Consider the following 25,077-nt stretch of genomic DNA (forward strand, 5'->3'; position numbering starts at 1 on the left):
CAACATTTCAATGTTTTGTTTAGTTTTCCAAATAATACTTAGGCAGATATTTCTATTATTTGATTTTAATTAACAGACATATTTTAATAATTTTAGTAAAGTATAATAACCTTGATTCACACTCATATCATTCCAAACATGTATGACTTTTTTTGGTACAAAGACTTTTTTTAAATGATTAAAAAAGATTAAAACATTTTTTACAAAGGTTTCACCACACTGATGAGTCAGATGTCAACATTTGGTGGTTTAATTACCCATGTTCTTAAAGTTTTCTAATTAATTTTTTGGTTTTGTGTTTAAAGGCAGTTTGGCATAGGCATAGTCATAAAAGGTTCAGTAAAAACTAAACAGATGTGGCACTATATTGGTAATAAATCCATAATCTGAGAATTTAGACTACAAGTTTTGACTAACAAGGTCAAAGGCTTTGCCTTTCCTTAATCAACATGGCCTACTAACTTCTATTCGTTCGATTTGATTCATTTCACGACGGGTGGAGATTTGACAAGACATGGGTTTATCAGCTCTCTCACTCTAAGGAGACATCATCAAAACATGTGTTGCACACTGAAGCCATGACTTGTACACATCACAAGAGCTTCGTGGCTGACTAGACCCGCACTATATCAACAATAGCTAGCATTTTCCTGCCATCTGGGTAGCTTTTCCAAATACAAAATGATGAAATGTTGACATTGGAGTTTGTATCAGAGGCGTTTTATTTTATACAAAATAATGCATGAGCTCCCGAGCCCTCTCGCCACACTTAAATGACCCAACATTTGCTCCGTGTAGAACCTATTGGCCATAATTCAGCCTCGCCCTCGATGACCAGTCAAACAGAATGTGTTGCTTGAGTTAATAACCCATCACCAAACAAAGAAGCTTGTTAGAACTCAAAAACTAGTTCATATCATCATTCCAGCCTCAGGTAAGGTCATCCTAACTACATCAAAAACGTCTCGCTGCGCTCACTTTTGAGGTAAGTGCCATGCTCAAGGCAGCATCCGACGTCTCTCCTAAGAAACGCTGTGGAAGATTGCGAAGAACAAAAGCCATGTGCAGCCTGGCCGGGTCTATTCTGCGATAAACGGGAAGCTTTCCCCCACTTTGAAGTGGATAAGACTACCGCTGTTTTCCTTTTTTGATTCTCTTGGTCTTGTTGCCTCAAGGCTGTGGTGTTGGCTTAGTATCCAGGATACTAATTCAACACGTTTCATTTAGTTAGTGGACACAGAGACCGGCTAGAATGCTATACCACGCACAGCTGTGTTAATACAATGAGAAACCCCGGTTTCGCTTTGAAGGAAGAAATAAAGCAGGCCAAAATCTTCCAAAGCCCCCGGTGCTATAATGAGCACCCTTGAATGGCAGAATGGATTTGCTTGAGACTGGATACAACTACTGAAGCCCCTCAATTCATTTTTTGAAGGGTTGTAAACAAGTCAACGGTACACCAAAAGGTACACAACCTTCTAATGAGCCTATTTGAGGCTTTTGTTAATAGACCCAAATGTGTCGTTCACGAAAGTGTATTGTTTAACACACGAGGTTCTTTATGTGGTGGCATAAGCTCTTTTTGGGGAACAGCTGCTGGGTTGCATCCCAGATACATATGCAAAGATGCCGTCTTCAAATCAAATGATGCATTTAAGAGGCTTTCAGACGTGACACATATCACCCCCACAACAGCTTTCAGACAATCTGGGGCCAGATCCAAATGTTCTGAACATTGCTATCGTTTCTATTTATTGGTTTGAATGCGATCCAAGTTTCAAGCTTTGTCGTTTGTTCAAATGCTGACGTTATTTTCAGAAACTCTTGTAGAGAAACAGCGCCCATCACTTTTGTGTTCCCGTCATGGATGTTTGATTTTTCTCCTGTCAGCGAAGTTTCATACAAACGGACGAGAAGACGATGAAGGCTTTTGCTTCTTTTATTGATAAGGAATAAATGAAGTCATCTTTAAAAGTAGTCAGACCAAGAACATAAAACCAGCCCACTCCGTTTATGGAATCAGATATGTCAATCCTGAACAAAACAGAAGTGAAACTTGCTTTATACATGAATAAGTGTTTGTTGACACAAGTGCAGAGACTACTAAGGTACAACCAAACCAGGACGAACAAATATTAGTGAAGCAAATCAAAAAGAAAAATATTTACACATAAATACAGACAGAAAGAAGAGGTACAGGAATTACATAAACTACTCATAAATTGTGATTCTGGAAAATAAATACGCCAACCTGCATGCGAGACTCTTTTGCATTTTAGAAAACCGACACCCATGAATCAACATTAAAAATCACTTCTAAAAAGTATGCAATCGTGCAAGGCCGTGTTATGAACCCGCCCATGGTATGGCAGCTCTATGCATTTCTCACTTAAATGCAAAGTACAGACGTCTATAGCTTTATAAAAGCTGGAAACTAGATTTGTTTAGATTAAGGCCCTAACGGATACAAGTTCAAGAAATACTTTAAGCGGTTTTAATAACCGAGTGAAAAGTCTACTCCTCTAATAAAAGTCAGTTATTATTGTATCTTGTGCTCAGACAATGACATCCTTCATTTAGTGGGTTGCAGAGAACTTCTGAACCTGAGAATTAAACCTGGGGAGGCAGATATTGTAGAATTGTGTAGAAGGTGATTTGTAATACTGGAGAGAACTATAGCTACACAAGAATTTAGAACAGGTGAGTTGTGGATCGGCTGAAGGTGTGGTACTTCCTCTCAAACGCAGAGGAGAGGTTGATCATGGACGGGGAATGAACCGCCTGCAAAACAAAACAGACAACATAATATAAAGTGATGAAAAGAAATTTAGGGGTGTTCCTGGTTATTTCAATTACAGTTTAGTAGTGTAAGACTAGGATTTTGTCATTTTTGCAGTAAAAAGATGTGTTGACCTATATGCATTACTATATGTTTTGCTGGAAGTTTAACACAAAATGGTATATGCTTAGTTAACAATATACTGTACATGTGTCATATGGGGTAACACCATATATAAATTAGCATGAGAGATTTATCTTCTTTGTTTTTGAGACCATGGGACACTTGGGCAGTTTATTTGTCAACTACCCACATATTGCTGTTGTGCCTCTGAAAGCTTGTATCTCCACATTTTGTCTTTTTTTTTCTCCATGATTCACTATTATTATCTTAATGTTTGTCACTGGGATTTTGCATATATGTAACCAATAAAAAGTATTTAATCATTTTAAACGTACAGTGTTTTCTCCACTTGCTGAAAAAGCATCATAAAAAAAATGACACCTGAAAAAGTGTCATAAGGACATTGATGATATTAATATATATTTGTAATGAATTTTGATCTTTTACTGTAAATTGATGCACAACAAAAGATTATCTATTAAAAAACTAAATGTCATCTGGATTAAATTCACACTTTTTACATTATGCACTACAGTGTACATGATTCAATCTTTGCAAACTATCTTTGTTCTGCTAAACACAAAGGAAGATATTTGCAAGAATGTCAGTAACCAAACAGATCTCATTCCTTATTCACTGCCATAGTAGGGAAAATAAATACTATGCGAGTCATTAGGGGATGAGTGGTTACTGACATTGTTGAAAATATCTTCCTTTGTTTTTAGCAGACCAAAGAAATTTATCAGTCTTGAAATTATAAGAGGGAAAATCATTTATGACAGAACTATCCCTTTAATTCAGTTTTAAACTAAAATTTCTGTAAAATCGTCGATATCACTACAATTTACGATTTGACCTGTAATAAATGAAATTAAACTAGCAGCAAAACACCATCCAAGCTCATTTCTATGGATCGAGGGTAGGCACAAACCCAGTGTTTAATTTTTTTTTTTAACGTTTTGAAAATGCACGTCTGCTCACAGGTGCCTGTAATTAAAAAGAAAAGAAAGTCATTACAAAATATTGGCCTGAAAGCTCACGCTGGTAAAAAAGCAAAGTCAACCGTAGTTAAGTGTTTAACCTTTAAAACCAACACCTGCACCGAAAGAAACACCTGAACTGTGCAGACAACACCGTATTCTTCCCTCTAAACAAAGATGGTGAAGGTGAAAAAGATGCTAGCAAACTGCAGATTAAATTTAGTCTGCTTTACTTTTAATGTGCCCACAGATGTAACAACCACTATGGCTTCTGTATCTCTCTCTTACACACAAGCATAATCCTTTTACTAAGCATTGCTTAATAAGAATTAAAGTAGCCTTGAACTGCCATCGGAGGCCTCGGAATCATAAAAGTGGCCAATGGCAAATGTGGAAAAGAGGTTATTTGATGAATTTCCTTGAATGGGCTAAACTAAACATTAAACCCCTCTACAACACACACGCACACACTCCAAGGTACAGATGCCGTTTTACGGGATCAAATTAGAAGGGGAAAGAGATTATATCACGGTCATCAACCACTTTACAGCTTTCACGCTCATACATCATGCCATCGTGATCTCGTAAGAGTATCACATTAAAAATACAAGATTTATGGAAAAAAACACAGCACGCCCTTCCTCCATCTCGGAAGAGTACCAATTACGTCTTTATTTGAGAAACCACATCTTTATTATATAGAGAACTGTGGGACTATAAAAGAATCTGAGATCGCATCTGAGATCTAACACCTTCCTTCGCACGCCATCGTTCATAAATGATCAGAGGTCTGTGTTAAAGAAAAAGTTCACCTCTATCATTTTTTAAGACAAAACTATTTAGCAGAAAGCATGCAATGGTCATTTGAATATAATGAAAGTGAATGGGGACTGGTAAAAACATATACAAGTTGTCTATGAGAAACTTATTTATTCAACAGAAAGAAATGTAATTTCTCGGTGAATTATCCCTTTAACCAAATCCCATGATACTCCATAATAATAAATGAGTGCCACCATAGCCCAGCCGTGAGGTAGTGAGTTAGTCGGACACCATCCCCAGATTCAAGTTAGTAAGTCACAGTGAGTCAAAGTGACAAAACTGCGATGCTCACTTTTAAGAGTCCTACAGTAGGGTCTCCCTCCGCGGGGGACCGTGGACCCTGCGTTGAGGCTGCGTGGGCGCCAACAGCTCCCTGCCATCCCCCGGCTGAGCTATGGGCTCGGGTGCCGGAAGCAAGAGGATGGACGGTCTGGGCAGGGTCTCGGGAGGTGCTGGTTCACAAGCCCTCTCTGGACTACAAGGTGTACGGACACACACAGGGACTCGGAGCCTCGGGGCATGATCCAGAGAGTTTGACCGCTGAACCACTGCACTTTTAATAGAGCCGGTCAGACTGAACGTAGAGGCAGAACGAGACATCTACACTCGCACAGAAGAAAGAGAGAGAGATGAGCGCATTAACCTCATCCGTCCGTGCATCACACAGAAAAGTGCTTCAGCCTCACAATCGCTCACTTTGATTTTGAAATCGGAAGTGAAAATTTGAGCGTGATCTGTTTGCAGAGGCGGGGATTTCTCAAATATTTAGCAGTGCATGAATCACCTTGATGAAAAAGGTAAAAATATATTTTTTTGAAAGGGGAGAGGACAGAGAGATACCCATGATGCCAAAGGAAAAACAGTGGATGAAGGGAATGAGTGGATGGAAGTATGAACAATCGCTGCAGGTTCAAGGGATAGTTTTATTCAAAAATGAAAATTCTGTCATCATTTAGTCACCCTCAGGATGTTCCAAACCCGCATAAATGTCTTTATTCTGCTGAAGACAAAAGACATTTGTAATAATGTCAGTGGCTAAACAGATATCATCCTCCATTCACTGCCATAGTATGTACAATAAATACTATAGGAGTAAATCTGTTTGGTTACTGACATTCTTCCAAATATCTTCTTTTGTGTTCAGCAGAATAAACATTTCTACAGGTTTTGGAGCAAACTATGACAGAATTTTAAATTTTGGTTAAACTATCCCTTCAAGACCTAAAATGTCTTTAATCGAATAGCATGAAAAGCATTTTAAAACGAGATTAAACAAGCAACATTAATTCAATTCTACCTGATAACAATTGGTCTTTCATTTAAAAGCCATATTAACAAATCTACAAAGATATCATAACACAAATGATTATTATAAAGGTATACTAAACTACATTTATAGTAATATGACAGTGGGTAGAAAAATAAATATATATTGGAGTTGTACTGATATAAGAAACTCCACAGATACATTCCGAGTGAAATCTGCCAATAAAGATTCAGAATACTTAATGAATATTTAATATTAATAATTCATATAATGATGAATAATTAATATTGAACATCAAATCGGTGATGTTTCTCAACATTTTCTAAATGGAGAGCACATTTTTTGCATTTTCCTGTCCTCTTTTGATCAACAGGATATATCGTCCCTGACATTTTTTAAATAGCAGCCGATAGCAGATAATGTAAAAAAAAGTATAAACGGATAACGATTAATGGCGGTTATATCGGTGCATCTCTAATATAAATAAATGGAACCGTTATACCATAAATATGATTAAAATGTGTTTATTTCAGCTTAAAGAACGCTTCTGTTTTAGTCTTACACTGTGTCAAAACCAGATACGACGTGAAAAGTTTCCCGTGATAAGCTATTTGTCCATGCACTTAGCATGTAAAGACGCTAAGTAACATCATACAACGACAGCCAATCAGTGGAGCGATATTCCTGAAATTCTTGGCGAGCGTGGACACTAAACATAATGCAAAAGAAATGCAAAACGCCCTCTAAAAAACTCTTGCTTGCACAATTAGGACAAAAATGATGGAACGGATGTGAAATGCTTAAATAACCCCTGTAGCTTTCTGGTTCAGACACAGGGTTAGTAAGAATGTCTTTCACTTCAGCGTAAAAGGGATGAAATGCGCAGATTCATTTTTTTAATTTCCAAATGTTTTGCTTAAAGTTCACAGCAAGTCCTAAAGAAAGGCTAAGGACAAAGTGTTGTGATTTCAGAATTGAGCATAAAGCAGTGTGAATAGGGGAAAAAGAGTGAGAGCGAGAGAGACAGAGACTCACAGACAATGTGGAGCTGCTTCCCATTCGTCCCATGTGACTGCCATCCAGGCCAGGACTCTTCTCATCTGGGGTACCATTGGCCATAAACGCCCTCTGAAGCACGCGCTTAGGGGTCTTAGTGAAGGAGAAAGCTCTAGTGACCTGAAACACAAACACAACCCTTTACACTCAGTATTCCTTACTAGCATGTCATAAGATCCAACAGAAAAACCGGCTTCGAATCCACAACCGCACTACTTCTCATTCTGGAGTACTAGATGTCATACCATCCGAAATTAATTTGCATGCCCGTAACATTCTCAACAGCTCTACCTTCTTTGACGTCTTTTTGATGGCCCGGGATGCTCGGCTCAGCGTGCTGTCCATGTCCTTCGTGTTCACTTGGACGGATTCAGGATCGGCGCTCTGAATGAGATCTTCCTGTTTAAGACGTAAAATTAAATAAATACACGCCGATCCTGCTGGCCTGTCAAAATGCAAAGAGAATCCTTCCACACAGCTGCCCCTCTTGATATTCACAGGAGCAAACGTGGACGCGTGCCCCTTGTCTGTGGGCCACGTGTGCATACGTCCCCACCTCATGGACGGCTCGAGAACTGCAGGCAGGGCCAAACAGCATTTAGCCTGCAGGGTTCAAGCCGGCTTGTTTAATTATAAAGGGAAATACATACATCTGTCTGCCCGGGCCAATTACATGTGCCGTGTTGGCAGGGCCGGGCCGGTCCGTGAGAGTGACCCGCGGTTCTGCGGCACCAAGATAAAGATGTCTGCGTCTGAAGTGTAAAGTTCAAGTACAATTCCTCTCCTAATTACATTAATCTGCCTTCCGGTTTAAACCACACAGGAGCGGCTAATAGGATTAGCCAACAGCAAAAGGCCCACACAAACCTTCTAATTTATAGCTACAATAAAAAGAAAGCCGAGCTAATAAAATAAATAATTGAGTTCGGTTTCAGGCCCGAGGGGGATGATCGGAGGAGGAAGTGACTGTGTTTCTGTCTATGTGTATGTGCGCGTACCATATCAGCTCGGCAGATCGTGTTGGCCACTTGACGGCACAGAGTCTTGAGCCAGGCAGATTTGAGGGTGTCTTCGGCCATCAGTTGGAAGCTGAATAACAAGTTCTCCTGTTCCGTAGGAGGACGTACCACAAGGGCGAAGGCGTTATGACACTCTGGGACGAGAGAACCCACACACACAGTCTCTGGTTAACAAAATGTTCCTGTAAATTCACTAGAACATGATGCTTGCTACGACAAGGTTGTGGGTTCAATTCCCAGGAACACGGTTGTTGATCAAATATTTTCAAAGTAATGTAAATCACTTTTGATAAAAGGACCAATGCCAGAGGGGGCAGACTCTCTAAAAGTGCTGAGACTGAGAATGCAGAAAAATAAAACATGCATGACTTCACTAGGTGGTCTTTCAGCTCTCACCCTCAGAGTCCTGGATGTCCAGAACTCTCCTGATCTGAGACAGAGGCATCAGGGCTATGTGTTTAAGCTGGGCCGGCGGCCGTGTCTGACCCAACGGACTCCTGAACGTGGTTATTACTTTGTGCCTCTTCCTGGCAATCTGAATACCAAGAGAAAGAAAAACAAACACATTAAACCCCAAAGTTCCTTCATAATGCCAGAATCCGGTGGGGAGCCCCTTCAGATGGGTTAGTTCCGAAAATGTGCAATTCGGAGACGGGGTGACATGCATACGGAGGACCTTCTAAAATGAATAATTGATCACTAGAGGCTTCCCTTTTCCCTGGACTCATTACTAGCCCATACCCTGCAGGGGGTGAAGAAGACCGTAAGCCGTGTGCCGGCGCAAACACGAGAAAACCTTTTCAAAGTGCTTAAACGCATCCCATCTCTAATTGGGGAAAGAAACCTGAGAGTTGAGTCAGCAAGCGTAGATCGCACGGGCATAAATTATTCACATTTTCTCTTCAACAGTACCAGTCCATGTGAACTGAACAAACAATGTAAGAGGTTGCTGTGATTTTGGGACAAAAATAAAAGGAAGGTAATTGAGCCCGAGGAAATTAAAGCTAACGTGGATAACTTTGCAGCGTAATACACAGACACAACTATCGTAGATTATTGCTTTTATAACGGCTGACATATACGCGTAATCCTTGTTTTTAAAAATGAAACCATCGTAAAAACATAAAATTCTCAAAAATCATGATTTGATTAATTTAAAAAGTGTGTTATTAGTTTTGTATTTTGTTTTCTTATATGGACCTTTCTACAGAATTCATGTAAACTTCTGTGCCACATCAAAAAAAAGCATTCAAGTATTCAAATTTTAGTTGTTTACCAAGATCCTTCTATCAAAATGTGTTGGGTACTTTCAATTGGGAGATGGGGATCCCAAACCCCTAAATTTTAACTTATGAAAATTATATATTTAAAATAAAATGTTAATTTTTCCATTGTTGTTTTAAAATATATATTTTTGATGTCAAAACTAAAAAGATTAAAAAAATATTAATTTTATTTTTTAATGATTAAAATTTATGTAAAAAATGTGTCCCGGATTTTCACTTCACAACAGAAACAGTTTATGTTTATTGTTTAACTCAATTGGCAGAGACTGATTTTAGCCACACTTCTACATTTGTATCAAGAATCATCACTGTGTGTCTCTCTCTCTAATAAGCAATGGTGAGTAGATTGTACAGTTACTCTGTACAGTTATGCAAATCATTTGTATTTTAGAATACGTTTACACAGTAAAAAATGAAAAATTAAGTGTACACAAGACAGCTATATCAAAACTACATGAATCCGGGAAGACAATGTATTATGCATGCCAGGCCAGTGAATAGCGCTGTTTTTATCTAAAAGCACTTGTAATACACTTTGTTGGCGTGTATGTGTGTTTATAGGAGTGTGCATATAAATATTATGTCTCCGCTGGTTGTAGTGGAGCAGTAAATCTACGTTTTGCTGGAGAAATAATGGGTATGTCACGCGGCAAAAACATGCAGGATGGAGACCGCAATTATTGTTTAGGGAAAACTAGCGCATTTCAAAAGACTGAACCCGTAATACGCATGAGTTTTGGGAAACGGCACCATCAGAGTTTACACGGAAATAGTAATGCCGTCTTTTTCAAAAATGTGCACTTTAAAACCCGTTCTAAATGTTTGCGTGATCAGTGACCCAAAATGCCATTTTCGTGTAAATGAACAGCCAAAACCCATAAAAAGTTTTCAGTACGTGAGCTGTAGGTTTTCTGGTGAATATTTACTGTCATATGTGTGTCTGCGTATTGTGGTGACTACCAAAACATTACCATCACTACTGAAAATGTGTGTGTCACGACCGAAACATGATGTTTTGTCTAAAATAAAGTATATTAAATGATAACTAAGGTGTTAATGAATGAATCCTTAACTTTGTAATCAGTACGATCAATGCCTTTTATAAAAGAAAGACTGGATTCAAAATACTTAAAAAACTCCTAAATTACACTTGAAATATTGAGTAACGGTGAAAAATGTCAAACCAGTTGTTAAAAATAAAAAGTCGATTTAAACTAAATCTTAATATGTAAACATATTCCTTCTTATTAAAAGATATACTATTGTGTTTCTGTAGTGACCGAATTTGAGGAGAGGAAGAACATTCCAAAACGTTCTGAAATTATAATATGAAGTTTAACTGCATGATTACTAGAAATGTATCTTTGATATTATACAATATGCATAAATAAAACAATTCTCGTTTTTTCAAACAGTTTTTTTCAAGATGTTTCCAACACCGATTTTGCACCAATTGTGTAGAATGGCCCATACACAAAGTCTGTTTTCCTAACACCATGAATGTGTACTATTTATCATACTATTTAACACACTTAAAACTTAACCTGACTTCTTTTTAACAGAATTTTATGCTGTTTCTGATCCCAATTGAGAACTCCAAAGAATTAAAATAAAGTTTTTCCAAAAACATCAGACATAATAGAAAGATGCCGCTTTACCTCCAAACAATCATTAAAGAGGAAGAGTGTGACGTGTTCTCCCCTGTCACAGGGTTTGTCTCCAAGAGCGATGGTCTCCACCCTGTGAACCAGACTCCGGTGTGACGACAACAGATTGGCCTGAAACACACACACAGATCAGTTTCCACCCTAACAATCCATTAACAAGCTGACTGTACATGAATGAATAGCCGGTGAGGGGTCAGTCGGGTGTAATCGTGCTCTAGTCTACATGCTGTATTTCCTGTCTCTGAGCCTACAAGATGCCCTCAGAGAAGACCTGAAAGTGTTGTTCCTGGATCAGACTTCATTCTGGTTTGATTACCAGAAGCAAACTGATCCAGGAACAGCACTCCCATCGGAGGGGGATTACACAGCTTTGGCAGGCCCATTTCTGGACGCAGATGTTCAATGCCGAGCCTGACAGAAGACCACATGAGCTCATTCACTCTGATCTGTTCGAGTGATCGAATCAGGGGACGTTTCAGATTTGACAAAAATGTAGCATATTATGTTTCAGTCCAGAAATGGGGGCATATAGTCGTCCAGTATGAGTGTGAATAAATAATGACATTATTTATTTTTGCAGAGCGGTTCCCTTAAAGGGACAGTTCACCCAAAAATGAAAATTCTGTGATGATGAATTACTCCCTCTGCAGTTGTTCCAAATCTGTATAAATGTCTTTGTTTGGTTGAACACGGAAAAATATATTTGGAAGAATGCTTATAAACAAACAGTTCTTGGACACCTTTGACTACCATAGTAGGAAAAATGACAATGGTTGTCGAAAGTGCACCAGAACTGCTGTCCTACATTCTTAAAAATGTATTTTGTGTTCAACAGAACACAGAAATTACAGAGTAATTTTTCCTACTATGGTAGTCAATGGAGTCCAAAATCTGCATCCGATCAAAGAAATGAATAGATTTGAGGGTGAGTAAATGATGACCGAATAATTATTTTTGCGTGAACTGTTCCTTTAACTCGACAGAGATGTGAGTGTTAATGCAACACATTTCTAATGACTGTATTTTTACTCACAGGGCATCCGTCCACTTCATAAACAACATCAAAGATCTGCTTCTGTCCTTCTGTTTTCCTCTTGTCCTCATTTATGTGCCTGTGAAGATTTCAAAAGAGAAACCTCAGACAAAACAGACTGCAAATCCTATTGAAGGCCTGAACTTTTATCTCTGGACTCACGTCATGACTTCCTTGAGAGACTCGATGGCCTTTTCCAGGGTCACTTTATCTGGGTTGTCATCTGATGTGTGTTTTCTTATATCTGAAAAGGACAAATCCATTCTGAATCTTGTCTTGTTTTGTCACAGTGTGCACACATCATTCAACAACATTCGCAAGTCCAAACCAATTACAGTTCATCTTACAGCTGACACAGACCAAACTTTAGAAAGACGAAAACCCTGTCAAACGTCTCACTGTCAACAGAAGTGAAATGTTATAAACCTGCTACTGAGCAGTGATAGTTCACCCAAAAAGGAAAATTGATTCATGTCAATACAGCATATTAACTAAGTCAATAGAGCATTCCGGAATTTAAATGTGTTACCATTCAGCAAGAGAGCCACACTCGGCAGTCTCTGGACAGGACGGATCAAAAGCTCGACGAGGGTCTGCCGGCCACATTCGGGTTTAGCCTGATTAATCTGTCAACAAATTATAAGGCCTTCATTGAACACAAGCATAAAAAGAACAGCTGATCAATAGCAACATGTCAATATGCAAAATAACGCTTGGCAACACAATGCTTTTATGTAGCCTTACACAACATTTACTCAATATCTGGAAACTGAAAATAATTTCAGACAATATCGACCAATGTCGAATATACCTGAAGAAATGTTACAAGGGAAAATCTACAGGGCAACGCATTGTATCCCACTGTAAGTATATTAGCCAAAATGTGACAAGCTGAGGAACAAGACACAAGTGCTTTGTGAAAGCCTGCCAAAATCTGTATTGAATCAAGAACGTCAAATGCAAAAGAAAACGGCTAAACGTCAGGTAAATAATTGTCCTGGCGGATACACGGGTCCCTCACCGACGCAGGAGCTGTCAAACACACTAACAGCACATGACAGTACCTTCAGGAACGCGTGAAACCTCGGCTTCTGCCTCTCACATCTCACTATGGTCTCTTTGCTCATCTCAAAGAAGTTGACAAATGGCGGGTACGCCTTCACCAGGTCTTTAGACTGAGGGAGAGTTTAAGAAAGAAAGAGAGATCACAAAGCTGCCATTGAGACGCCTTTGACTGTGATATGAGCTCCTTGCTGGAGGAGTCGAGTTCAAAGCTTCATCACGCTCACATATTTCAGGATAATGTCTCCGACGCTCTTCTCTTCAGACCAGTTCATCACCAACCGCTCCAGATCCGCCTGTCAAAGCACATGCATCAGTCAAACACCTTCCCCTCGGTCATTGTTCAGCCTTTACTCAGAGTTCTGGAGAGGTTATTGCCCACCTTTATTCTGGTGTGCACTTCATAGATGTCTGGAATACTGCTAAAGATGGTCTTGAACTCCTCCTGAGCCAGGATCGGGCCGCCCACCTGCCCTTCTTTCTCCAGCGGGTATTTGAAGAGCTGAAAGAAGAGATGAATAAAGGAAAGCGGCTCGCAGAGTCTGGATGGACGACGGAGACGCTCTCTAATGGAGCGGGACTTGACTGGAGAGGTCCGCATTCTCTCGGCATTACAGAGAACACTTCTAGTAGATCTAAACATGAGCCTTCAAGATCTTTTTTGGCTTTTAAAGAAACATATATCTGCAATGACGACAGGTTTATTAAAAAAAGTTAACACAACTGGCTCAAAAACATCTAAATGTTTCAACGCTGAGATTAAATATCAATTGCATGCACCGTTAAAATACCTAAAGGTCATACACATCCTTCTATTTTAATAAAAAAAACCACTCAAGTCTCTTTTCATATTATTCAAATGTAGAAAGTGATGACAGGAATGAATAGCTGAATCGATTAATTGAAAATGTAGTTTAGACTGACTGACCAATACAGACATGTATTATTGATCTCATCCTTAAAGGAGTAGTTCACGCCAAAATGGAAATTCTCTCATCATTTACTCACTCATTGAGATTTTAATCTTGTATGACTTTCTTTCTTCTGCAGAACATAAAGGAGGGATTTTGAAGAATGCTGGTAAAAGAAAACCATTGGTCTCCATTGAGTTGCATCGGTTTGTATTCATACAATAGAAGTGAATTCTTGGTTACCAACATTCTTCAAAATATCATCTTCTGTGTTCTGCAGAAGAGTGACAGTCACAAAGGTTTGAAATGTCAAGAAGGTGAGCTGACAGAATTGTCAAAAGACGCCTACAATAAAGGCATCATCTTCATGCCATTTTTTACTTTTTCTTGACGTGTTTTAGAGAAAGTGGATGGACGTGGAATGAGACTCGCACAAGCGGGACCGAAAAGTCAGTCCTGGCCAGACCTCTGCTTGACAGCTCCTCAACAAACTTCATAAAGAGCCAGTAGAACGACACGGAAAGGTCAGGTTGTGTCGCGCTGGCTGATGAACTGATCTGACTCCACTATTCAGTGAAATTTGTTGGGTTCTGATTGTGGCATTTACCATCTGTGCAGTCAAAGGGCCGTGTGTGTTTATATGAGCTTTACATGCAGAGCTCAAATATCCATGGTACTGGTGTTCAAATCTAATTTACTGCCTTCCTACTGGTCAGAGGCACTGGATTAGGATGATAAGGCCGGAGCCAGATACTTTGTGTGTGTGTGCGTGGTAAAGAGAGCATGAAAAACACACAATGAACACAAACCTGCAGGACCGTGGCCAGGATATCAACGTAGTTGCTCTCGGTTTGGTAGAGCTCTTTGGAGACTTGCCATCTTGCTGACTGCTTGGGCAGCGAAGGTGTTGAGCTCTTGGGAGGTTTGATATTGTCTGAAAAAGACCAGTTGAAATAGAAGTGAACTAAAAATCACACACTGATACTTCGCATTGTCACATCTGCTTTACGACATATGCTTTTCTGATTTAATTCCTTGTTTAGGTGGAAGCATTTTATATTAAAGGGATAGTTTACCCAAAAATGAAAATTCTGTCACCATTTACTCACCCTCTTCTTATTTCAAACCTATATGACTTTATTCCGCAGAACAGACAAGATATTTGGAAGAATATTGGTAACTAAGCAACAGTGGTTCACATTGACTTGCATTGATTTTGTGCCCGTGCAATAGAAGTGAATTGGTACCATCGGTTTCGATTACAGACTTTCTTCAAAATATCTTCTTTGTGTTCTGCAGATTCTGCAAATGATGACAGAATAAAAAATAATTGGACAAACTATCCCTTTAAATCATCATGAGTAAAGCATTCACATTATTTCAGAAATAAGGAAATGTCAAGATACTGATTGGTTGTTTTTAGTTTTCTCTATTTTATTTGTGTATTCGGTGATAATGGAAATTTCTTCGATCACATTTACTAAGATGTCCACTCTCTGCATTTATGTAAAGCGTGCCAAGATGTATGAACTCATCCACTGTGAACTAAATCTACCTACAGGTACAAATAAAGTAACCTGACCTAATAGACGCAAATGTAAAACCTGGAAACTGTATTAAATGGAGACGCTCAGGGAAACCGGTTTGAATATAATAGACCACTTCGCAACATGTTAACACTTGTCCAGAGACACTTCTGGTTTCAGTTGTTATTTATTTTAAATCTTACGTGTATAATAAAATCTTAAAGATATTTTGATTTGGTTATAAATGTACTGTTGGTTGTATTTTGATCAAATGTGACCCCGGACAACAAAACCAGCCTTAAGGGTCAATTTTCAGAAAATTTGATATTTACATCATTTGAAAGATGAATAAATAAGCTTTCCATTGATGTATGGTTTGTTAGGATAGAATAATATTTGGCCGAGATTCGAAAATGTGGAATATGAGGGTGCAAAAAAATCGAAATATTGAGAAAATCGCCTTTAAAGTTGTGCAAATTAAGTCCTTAGTATTGCTTACTACACACAAAATTAAAGTTGTTATACATTAACGGTAGACATTTACAAAATATCTTCATGGAACATGATCTTTACTTAATATCCTAATGATTTTTGGCATAAAATAAAAATCGAAATTTTGACCCATACATTGTATTTTTGGCTTTTACTCTAAATGTTCCCGTGGTTTTGTGGTCCAGGTTGAAAAATGTTTGAGCAGCGTTAAAACTGAAACAGGTTCTTCTAGTGTCCCCAAGTGGTCTATTGCCAATTTTGCCTCAAATGCTGTCATAGGTTCACTTTTTTCTTGCTGAGAACGTTCTTTAAACCTATCACCACATAACAGTTCAAAGAACTTCTGATTGATATTAAGATTAATCTCATGCCTGAAGGCGAATGGATGTCACCTGTCTGGTGTTCCAGTCCGCACACAGGAGTGCTGGTGCGCTGCTGTGCATCCTCTGCTCTACTCTTCCTCACACTCCTCCTCCTCCTACTGCTGCTGCTTCTCCTGTACCTGCGTTCTGTAAAAGACAACGGCCTCACTCATCTAAAACCAACCCTGACTGCTCTTCAGGTTCATCTCAGCGCTGTACGAAGTCAACGTGGACCTCTGAGATCAAAGCTTTGTGAGGTATACTCTCCAGCAATCATCTACAAACATATACCGCCACGGATTTTTACATGCGGTTTTGTGGATTATGTGGAGTGTCGAGTTGCTGCCTACGTAGTGACCAAACTGGTCGCTTCTGTGTTCATTAAATCACCCTGCATGGTGTTAATTGGTTGCCTGAATCACATGACATGCAAGAACGTTCATTTCACCTCCACCGGATTTGCAGGTGTCAGGTGTGTTGGAAATGTCAAGCAGGGAGCCCATGGAGAGGGAATGTTCTGCCGACGGTCTCTTGCGTGGGGGGAAAGGGGAAATCTCTGTTTCTTTAGTGAGTTGAGCCAATGTTTCTCGGAGACGCCGACGCTTCCTGCCACTGTTGGGCGTCGTGAGAGACAGCAGAGATACCGCTTTTTTCATCGCAGGGCTCTCTGGCTGCAGAAAACAAAATAATGGATGACAGCTATGAGTGAATTGTTTTAGTAGGGCTCCCCAACAAAATGTTCATGATTGTTCCTTTAAATAAATGATGCAAATGATGCATCTTACCTTTTCATAAGAGTACATTGATTCGCCGGCACGGGCATCCATCTGTATGCTTCCCCAAAACCACTGCACAATAAGACAAAAGAGAACGAGAGATTCATAAATTTACTAAATCACTGAAACTGAAAAAATACTGATGCATATGTCCACAACTGTGCTACTAAAAAAACAGTAGATAACAAGAAAAGGTCTGACAGCAGAACTCAACATATAATAACAGCCCAGCAGGACCAGCGTGTATTTTTATACACTGTTATTACAGCCCGCACGAAGCTCGTAGTGTGTTTGTGAGACTGTAAGTCAAGTTCATACCTCCTGCTTCACTACATACAGCCGTTTCGGGGGGGTAAAGGGCAATTCCTTAATGGAGTTCTCTTCAACAACCAAGTGTGTGCATTTTTCATCACACACTGCCTGAAACCGACCACCTGGACAAAACAAACAAAACATTTTGACTTGAGTTGAGGTAAAGGGTTATATATTTTGTGAGAGAAGAACTATTTCCTGGGGTCAACTAAATACATGCCTCTTGGTTAATAGACTGTTTTTGTGTCATTTAATAGCGTTACTTCTTAACAGTATGAATGAGTGCTGAAGTAAGACTTTGGTACCATGTTTCTGTGTCCTTTCCTCCATGTTTGTTTTATCCTCCTCTGAGAAACCCAGAAAGCTCAGCACACAATCCTGGAACGGAGGAACTTTGAACTCGGTGCGGAAATCCTCGTTGCTTGCGTGGAAATTGCTGAAACCAAAAAACCAGCAGCAGGATTATTATAGATCACTGACAACATTAAAACATTTCACTTAATTAAATAAAATACATATAAATATTATAATAAAAAATAAATTAGAAATGCTGCCTTAACAATAAAGTGATGTATGTTTATTTGGCACTATATAAATGCATTTATTGGCCCTAAAATCACAAAAAAATAACTAATAAATAGAACTTATATTAAATTATATAAATAAATAAAAATACTGTCAGTAAAACGCATTTTACTGAAAAGAACATAAAAAAGCTAATAAACAATATAAATAAGTCAAATACACCCCAGAAGACAATCTAGAGTGTACATGTGAATGTGGTGGGAGAGGTTTCAAACACATGGTTCCGGAAGTATCCCTCTTCCTTTAACCATGAGAGTGGCATGTTATTAATGTGAAAGGTCAGATTCAATGTTTGATGCATGTGTGAAAAATGTCAAAACCCAATTGCGTTGGGAAAGATGGGAGTGGGGCTTCAATTATGGAAGGCACTGGTTAACGTTTGAGCACCAGCGGGTGGACTTTCCGGCCTCATCAGTCACGGTTTTTACTCCTCTACACTCACCCAGTCGGGGGGATAGACGCAAGGGGTATTTTTTTCTCCTCACACACACACACACACACACACACACGCAAAATCTTACATGTCATTTCTGTGCTCCCAAGCCTTGCGTATCCACTCAGGGGTAAGGATGGGTGTGCCCATGCACACCGCCAGCTAAAAGCCAAGAGAGAGAGGAACAAAGTGAATAGCATGTGGAGGCAAGATACCTTCACCAAACCCTGCTGGTTGCATTATGCATGTGAGGCTAATGAATGATTCAGTCCGATTCAGCCTGCTGTGAAAAGAGATACATGAGAACTGTTTTAATCAAACCCTCCCTAAATAACAACCACGTGTCAATATCGGACAGGAGACTTTGTTACAGAGAGCACACCTGAGGTTTGAGGAACATGTACACCACTGGAGAAAAAGACATACTTCAGTCAATTTACCCACATGGCAAGATGGATGTTTATGACTTCCTTATGTTGAACACTGATCATTTCATATTTAATTTAGTCATTTTATCTTTTATGGTTCTTGAAATGATGAAGATTCAAATAGCACATTTATCTTTAAAGCAATCAAAACCACTCCGATTGGCCTTCTGAAGTGAAACAATATGTTTGTTAGAGAAAATTAATATATTAATGATATTTAACCAAATAATAACGTTAACCAGAAGAACCAAGTGCTACAGTTAAATATGGCGCATACTGATAACCTCAAATCTCATTGGTTCTTTTGAGTCCCATGAAGAAACACACATACCTGTACATCAACTTGTCATGAGACAGGAGACAACCAATGCTATTTGAAGTTATCAAAACGCCACCATATTTGACATTAATAATAATAATCATTTATTTTAGTATAATCTATCAAAAAAATTATCTGATTAATCACATATTTTTCCTGTGATTATCGCAATTAATCGCACACAACATTAATGTTATTAAATATACTTGTACATTCTTAAAATTTCACATTTAATCACCAAATTATGTAGAAACAACTGATTTCTTTGACAGCATCATTTTATGAACAAAAGCCAACATTCTGATATTAGAAATTCAACTGATGTCTCTATTAAATGGATTTAAATTAACATTAATTATAGCCAAAAACGGACACTGCGTTAAATGTGTTAAGTATTTTTAACAGGTTAATCAGATTTTTTTTTATTGCATGCTTTAATGCGTTGACAGCCCTAATTTTCTTACATAAAATGTAATTCAAAGTGCTTCACAAGCACAAATTGCTAAATATTTAAAATGAAAATAATAGTAATATAAAATATTTTAAAAACTTATAATAATAAAAAGTAAATTAAAGCTGCAAGCTGCAATGTGCGGGCCCTCGCATATGTGGCACCGCAACCCTGTGCCACCACCACGCATCGGCCTCAGGAACAGCTAACAGTGGGCAACGTGCATATAGGAAGTTACATGATAGAAAACACTGTTCTTTAATTACACATAGAAGATTTCTCGCTGCCAGTTCGTGGGTGGATACAGACCCTGTACTTTTCACCGTGTGTGGAATGGGCGATGAGGTGTGTGACTTTAGCGCTGTCAAAGTCTTTTCGGATTGCCCCGCCCATGTGATGGACCAGATTGACGAGGTTAACCTGAGGAAACACGCGTTTAATGAGAGCAAATCTTCTGATTTTGAAATTTCCACTCATCCGACACCAGACATGAGCTGAAGTTTCAAACTCACCACTTCATCTTTTTTACGGAAACCAGTGAAGCACAGAGATAAGTTCAGCATGGTCATTGAGTAGAGAGGCCGTGAGGAAAACGGCAGAGGCTAAGAGGGAAAAAAGATAATGACTGTTTTGTAAATATCAAATCTCAATTTCTTTTACACTTGATAAAATAAAAATGAAACAGCGAAAAATAAAACAAAAACAGACACTAGTTTAAAGTTTGCATTCCTGCTGCAACACTGCGAGTTACAAGATGTAATACAATAAGACAAGCTCTCATTTCTCACAGGAGTGTTGTACTCAGTATCTGTATTCTTGTGTGTGTCCAACTTAATCTTTCCGTCCCACACGATCGCTGGCAAGTCAAGTGTTCATCTTGCTCTGGAATATCTGAGGGAGTCGAGCAGACACTCCTGTGTACGCTCAGATAAGCCAGCTACATTTTTCAGGCTTTGCAGGCACAATAAACCTGTTTGCAAACCCGTTGCACTTGGAAGAACAACTTTATTTCAAAAGGCCTTCGCTCGACCCGCGAAGGCAAGCAGGTGCTGAATTGTGCCATAGCGGTATCAAACTATTTTATCGCCTCAAGGGGGAAAATAAACCCACGGGAAGGTTTTGTGCGCTTGTGTTGTTTTATTTTAGGTCTCACCTCTCCCTTGCTGGCGCAGTACATCACCGCCGGAGGCCCCAGGATACGGCTGTCATTCTTGTACAAGTAGCTGTATTCTGGAGCCCGGAAGTCTTTCAGCACAAACACGTTCTCGAACTCGCAATTCTCCCCGTCGCCAAATTCTTTGACATTGTCGGTTTTGATACAGGGGGTGTTTATATCCTGATGAAGAGCAGAAGTTGTAAGTGCAGTGCATATGAGAAAAAAAATGACACAATATGTGGTTCAAATAATATGAACGAATACAATGCTTGGCTTGTGATTATTGAAGACACAGAATTTTAGAAATGCAAAGAGATTGGAAAGGCATTAAAGAAATGGGTTATCTGTGACATGTAGTTTGTGAAACATATACAAACATCATGTCAGAAGCAGTTCACACTGTACACGTTCTTGAATTCAAAACTGACCACTGCAACAAAATCGGGTCTTTAGTTCCAATAAGACACGACTTACAGGAACAGTTCACCCAAAAAGGCAAAACCCGTCATGATTGTAAGATATTTGGAAGAATGCTTATAACCAGAGTGATTTTGCCCCCCGTTGACGTCCACAGTAGGAAAAAACACAATAGTAGTTAAAAGTGCCCCAGAACCGTTTGCTGTCCTACATTCTTCAAAATATCTTCTTTAGTGTTCAACAGAACATAAAAATGTATAAAGTATTTTTTTTGTACTACGGGAGTCAATGGGGAGCAAGATCTGTTTGGTTATAAGCATTCTTAAAAATATTATTCTCTGTGTTCATCAGAACAAAGATATTTATACATGTTCGAAAAACTGGAAGTTTACAAAAATGATGAAAGAATTTTCATTTTTGGGTGAAGTATCCCATTAAAATGTGTATTTTGAACAAAGACTAACAACAAAAAGAAATGCAAATAAAAAGCAAGAATATGTCTAGTGTGAACCACCCATTATGATGCTTTCTGTGAGTTAACAATATTAAAAATAGGCCCTTGATCTTTGATAACTAAAGGATTAGCTTAAAGACCCACCTGAAAGTAAAAAATTAAATGAGAGCTGATTAAATTATTTAATGAATTAATTATTCTTAATTCAATGGATTAGAGACATTGTGTACAACACAAAACACAAATTAGATCACGTGAGAATTTAGTCCAGACCACCATGTGAGTGAGTTTGATATTACACATCCCAGTGCCCTCCGAATCCCCCCAAAACATCATGCCGCAAATGCCCCGGTGCCCTCAAGCATGCAAAGATTCCAGTTCCCAAGACGTACCATATTGACTATAGATTTTATCAATTTCTCACGCGCCTCAGTGCCCGGCAGGCCTTCCTTAATCTTAACCACCGGGACTTCCATTATTGTGATGGCCTGTAAAAATGAAGAATTGACATCAACCTGGCAACCCAAAGCTGATAAATTTCCCAGGCAGGAGGGCCTTACGACCTGTCAGAACCGAGATGAGAACTTCAAACAAATGTCAAGCGGAGTCCAGGAGGAAGTTCAGCTATGTTAATAAGCATCGCCAATTCACACAGCCTCTGATCAAGCTGTCTGAGCGTAAGGGCAGGGAGAATAGATTACCCATCCAAGAGCTACATTTGAAGTCTTCTCACATCATGTCAAGGGCGAGGACCGGACAGCTTCTAGAACACCTCCATAATGGAAACTTTGGTGCAGTATCAACACACATCCAAATCTCATCTATCAACCTCCGAGCCTAAGGTTCCAAACAATCGCTCGCATTCCCTCCAAATCCAACCGTCAGAGTGAATGAAGCGGCATTAGTACTGTCTGGTTTGTCAGCTCCTGACCCCTACATTCCACACACAAGCTGCAGAATGCTGAGGTCGATGATCGGCCAGTTTACCGGGGTTACGTGGTGCACTTCCAAATCAGAGGTCACTGTCCTCAAAGCTGCAGTGCAAGCGGCTTTATCACATTCTGCTTTTGTTCTAGTTTCCAACAGGCCAATCATTTCTGACACATTTCTCTTGATGTTGTGATGAGCCAGAGACAAAAAAAACTAATGTTTCACTGCATCACTTCTACAAACCTTTGCAAGTCATCCTGAAAAATTTCGCAGTGATGTGTTACCATTTTACATCGGTTAAACAGGAAACACTGCAGTGAACCAATTTGAAAATAAATTCCCTAAATGTGGCAAAAGGAAGGATTTAACTTTCATCTTCAATTGTTTTAAAAATACTAGGCAGTGAACTTGACCAGTTCTAAACTCAAGGCAACTTAGGCCGACAGAAAATTGCTTCCTGTTAACAAACACTTTTATGTGAATTTGAGTCAGATTAGAAGAATCTGAACATTTTAAATATAGACAGTGATGGCTGGAGTGTACAATATGCTTGTAGCAAACATCCAAACTTGAATTGCATCAGATTTTAAAATTACACCTTACAGGCTTTACATACTTTTTGACCAATAAACTGTTACTTTTCAGTCGCTGGCGATTATTGAATAAGACTGCGCTTAAAAAAGCACTTTTAGCCAGGAAGAAATATTTCAGAGCTGAAAACAGCTAGAAAAAAGTACATTTATTATAAAAAAAAAACATGATTTGACTTTTCCAAGTCAAGCAACTAAAACAAATTAAAAATGCCAGATAATCATATTGTTAAATAAATGCATGTTGTTTGTTTGATATGCATACATGAAACATTTCTGTGTTTCAGAAGAAAATGTATTCTGTTTATTGACAATAAAACAACTAATTTCATGACTTTATTAGTGTAGCTGATCTCATCATCATTTGTGACCCTACCTGTGAAAACCCAGCCAACGTCATTTTTTGTCATTTACTTAAATTAAAACATCCAACAAAATATAAAGAACGTTCTTGTAAATTGTAACCTAGATGTCTTTATTACTGATTTAGTCGATGCCGTGTCGAAGATTGAAATTATGGTGAAATGAATTAAACATTGATGCTCTTAATATCATAATTAGATTTGAAGACTTTAGCCTGGTTTTCACGTACCGGGTCTTGTTTATTAAAATAAGTGTCTCTTTAATAATGTAAAATTACCTCTACAGCTTTCTCAAGTTCTGCGATATTGCCGGCCTCGCCCACCAACACCACCCTGGTCTCAACTCGAGGCAAAACATCTGAAAGAGAGTTTAAAAGACCACAGGCAAAGGTGAATCTCTATGGAAATAGACTTTGACAATATAACCGTGTTTGTGCGCCTCTGCAGCAAAGCGGTCAGCCCTACAGAAATGTCACCCAGTATAAGGTTGATTGAGATGGAGGGCACTTCACTTACCCTGCGACTCCTCAATAAAAAACTGCTCCTTGGAGGTTTCCGCCATCCGGGAGTCAAATACGGAGCAGTCCACCAGCAGGCTACGGCCCGTCCCCAAAGTAACTATGCTGCTGTCAGCCATGGCACTGTGACAAGGGGTGGCGACCCAATCCTGTCCAGAATATCAAAAGCTGGAGGAGGCCGCAGGGATACAGTGAACAAGGACGGAAAAAATAAAGAGACAAATAGGCGAGTTTCTAGGAGGGATATGGGAAAGAGAAACAGCAAGGAATAAATCAATATACATGTATAAATCTACACAACTGTTTATGAGAAATACTGCCTAACCAGTAAAATGCATTAAATATTCAGATTATTATTCTGAAAGCAATGTTGCAATATCAATATGACCTTGCAGAACCCCTTTAAATAAGCATGTTGAGCATGTCACAAAACATTCGTATATGAAACACATATAAACTTGATCAAATAGATGATTGAGAATACGATATAAAGGTTAACTTTACATGAATAAAACATCTCATTGTGTCAGGATTTAAGAGAACAATGTTGTGACAGGTCAGGATCAATGCACTTCCAACGACGTGAGCTAGCACAGGGCTGGCTAGCTAACTTCTAAACAAAAGAAAATCTCTCCATCATAGCTGTGTATTCAGCTCAAGGCAGAAGTATGATGAAAACTTACCGTGGAAAGCTGAAAGAGTCCAGATACGAGCTGGATAAAGCTTTGATGAATGAAGAAACAACGAGAGTAAGTTAACTTACAGCTGGCTGCGGGACCAGCCGAGTCAATGTTAGGCAAACGATTTATTATTAAAACTGACGTATTCAGCGCTACGCCCGCGAGGCCACGCAAAGTTTATAATATGAAAATTATGCAAGATAAAGTTACAAATATAAGTTTAGTTTAATTATTAGGTCCATTGTAGAGTTGATGTGATGGGTGGCTCGGTTCAACTCGCT

The 25,077-nt window shown here is 38.9% G+C and overlaps 1 protein-coding gene across 8 annotated transcripts; it reads right to left on the reverse strand.

Moving 5' to 3' along the window:
* Nucleotides 1–1,923: 1,923 nt before the first annotated feature.
* Nucleotides 1,924–25,077, reverse strand: ect2 (epithelial cell transforming 2). 8 transcript variants are annotated; one of them, XM_056735596.1, is made up of 27 exons: nt 24,800–25,077; nt 24,115–24,284; nt 23,877–23,956; nt 22,109–22,204; nt 20,843–21,025; nt 20,202–20,291; nt 19,999–20,109; nt 18,580–18,653; nt 17,779–17,909; nt 17,480–17,595; nt 17,171–17,233; nt 16,834–17,056; nt 16,416–16,532; nt 14,815–14,939; nt 13,477–13,596; nt 13,322–13,390; nt 13,097–13,207; nt 12,562–12,658; nt 12,195–12,276; nt 12,033–12,111; nt 10,991–11,110; nt 8,443–8,581; nt 8,026–8,180; nt 7,319–7,426; nt 7,007–7,147; nt 4,997–5,304; nt 1,924–2,781 (listed from the first exon to the last, which is right to left on the reverse strand). In XM_056735596.1, exons 2-26 carry the CDS (start codon nt 24,233–24,235, stop codon nt 5,008–5,010), a joined length of 3,048 nt encoding a protein of 1,015 aa, XP_056591574.1. In that variant the 5' UTR covers nt 24,236–24,284; nt 24,800–25,077; the 3' UTR covers nt 1,924–2,781; nt 4,997–5,007. The 8 variants fall into 8 exon arrangements, with proteins under 8 accessions (XP_056591574.1, XP_056591573.1, XP_056591575.1 ...); XM_056735595.1 differs by having other exon boundaries at nt 24,115–24,350; XM_056735597.1 differs by lacking the exon at nt 22,109–22,204 and having other exon boundaries at nt 24,115–24,350.

This window comes from Triplophysa dalaica, chromosome 21 (genome assembly GCF_015846415.1).
Source record: "Triplophysa dalaica isolate WHDGS20190420 chromosome 21, ASM1584641v1, whole genome shotgun sequence".
NCBI classification, from domain to species: Eukaryota; Metazoa; Chordata; class Actinopteri; order Cypriniformes; family Nemacheilidae; genus Triplophysa; species Triplophysa dalaica.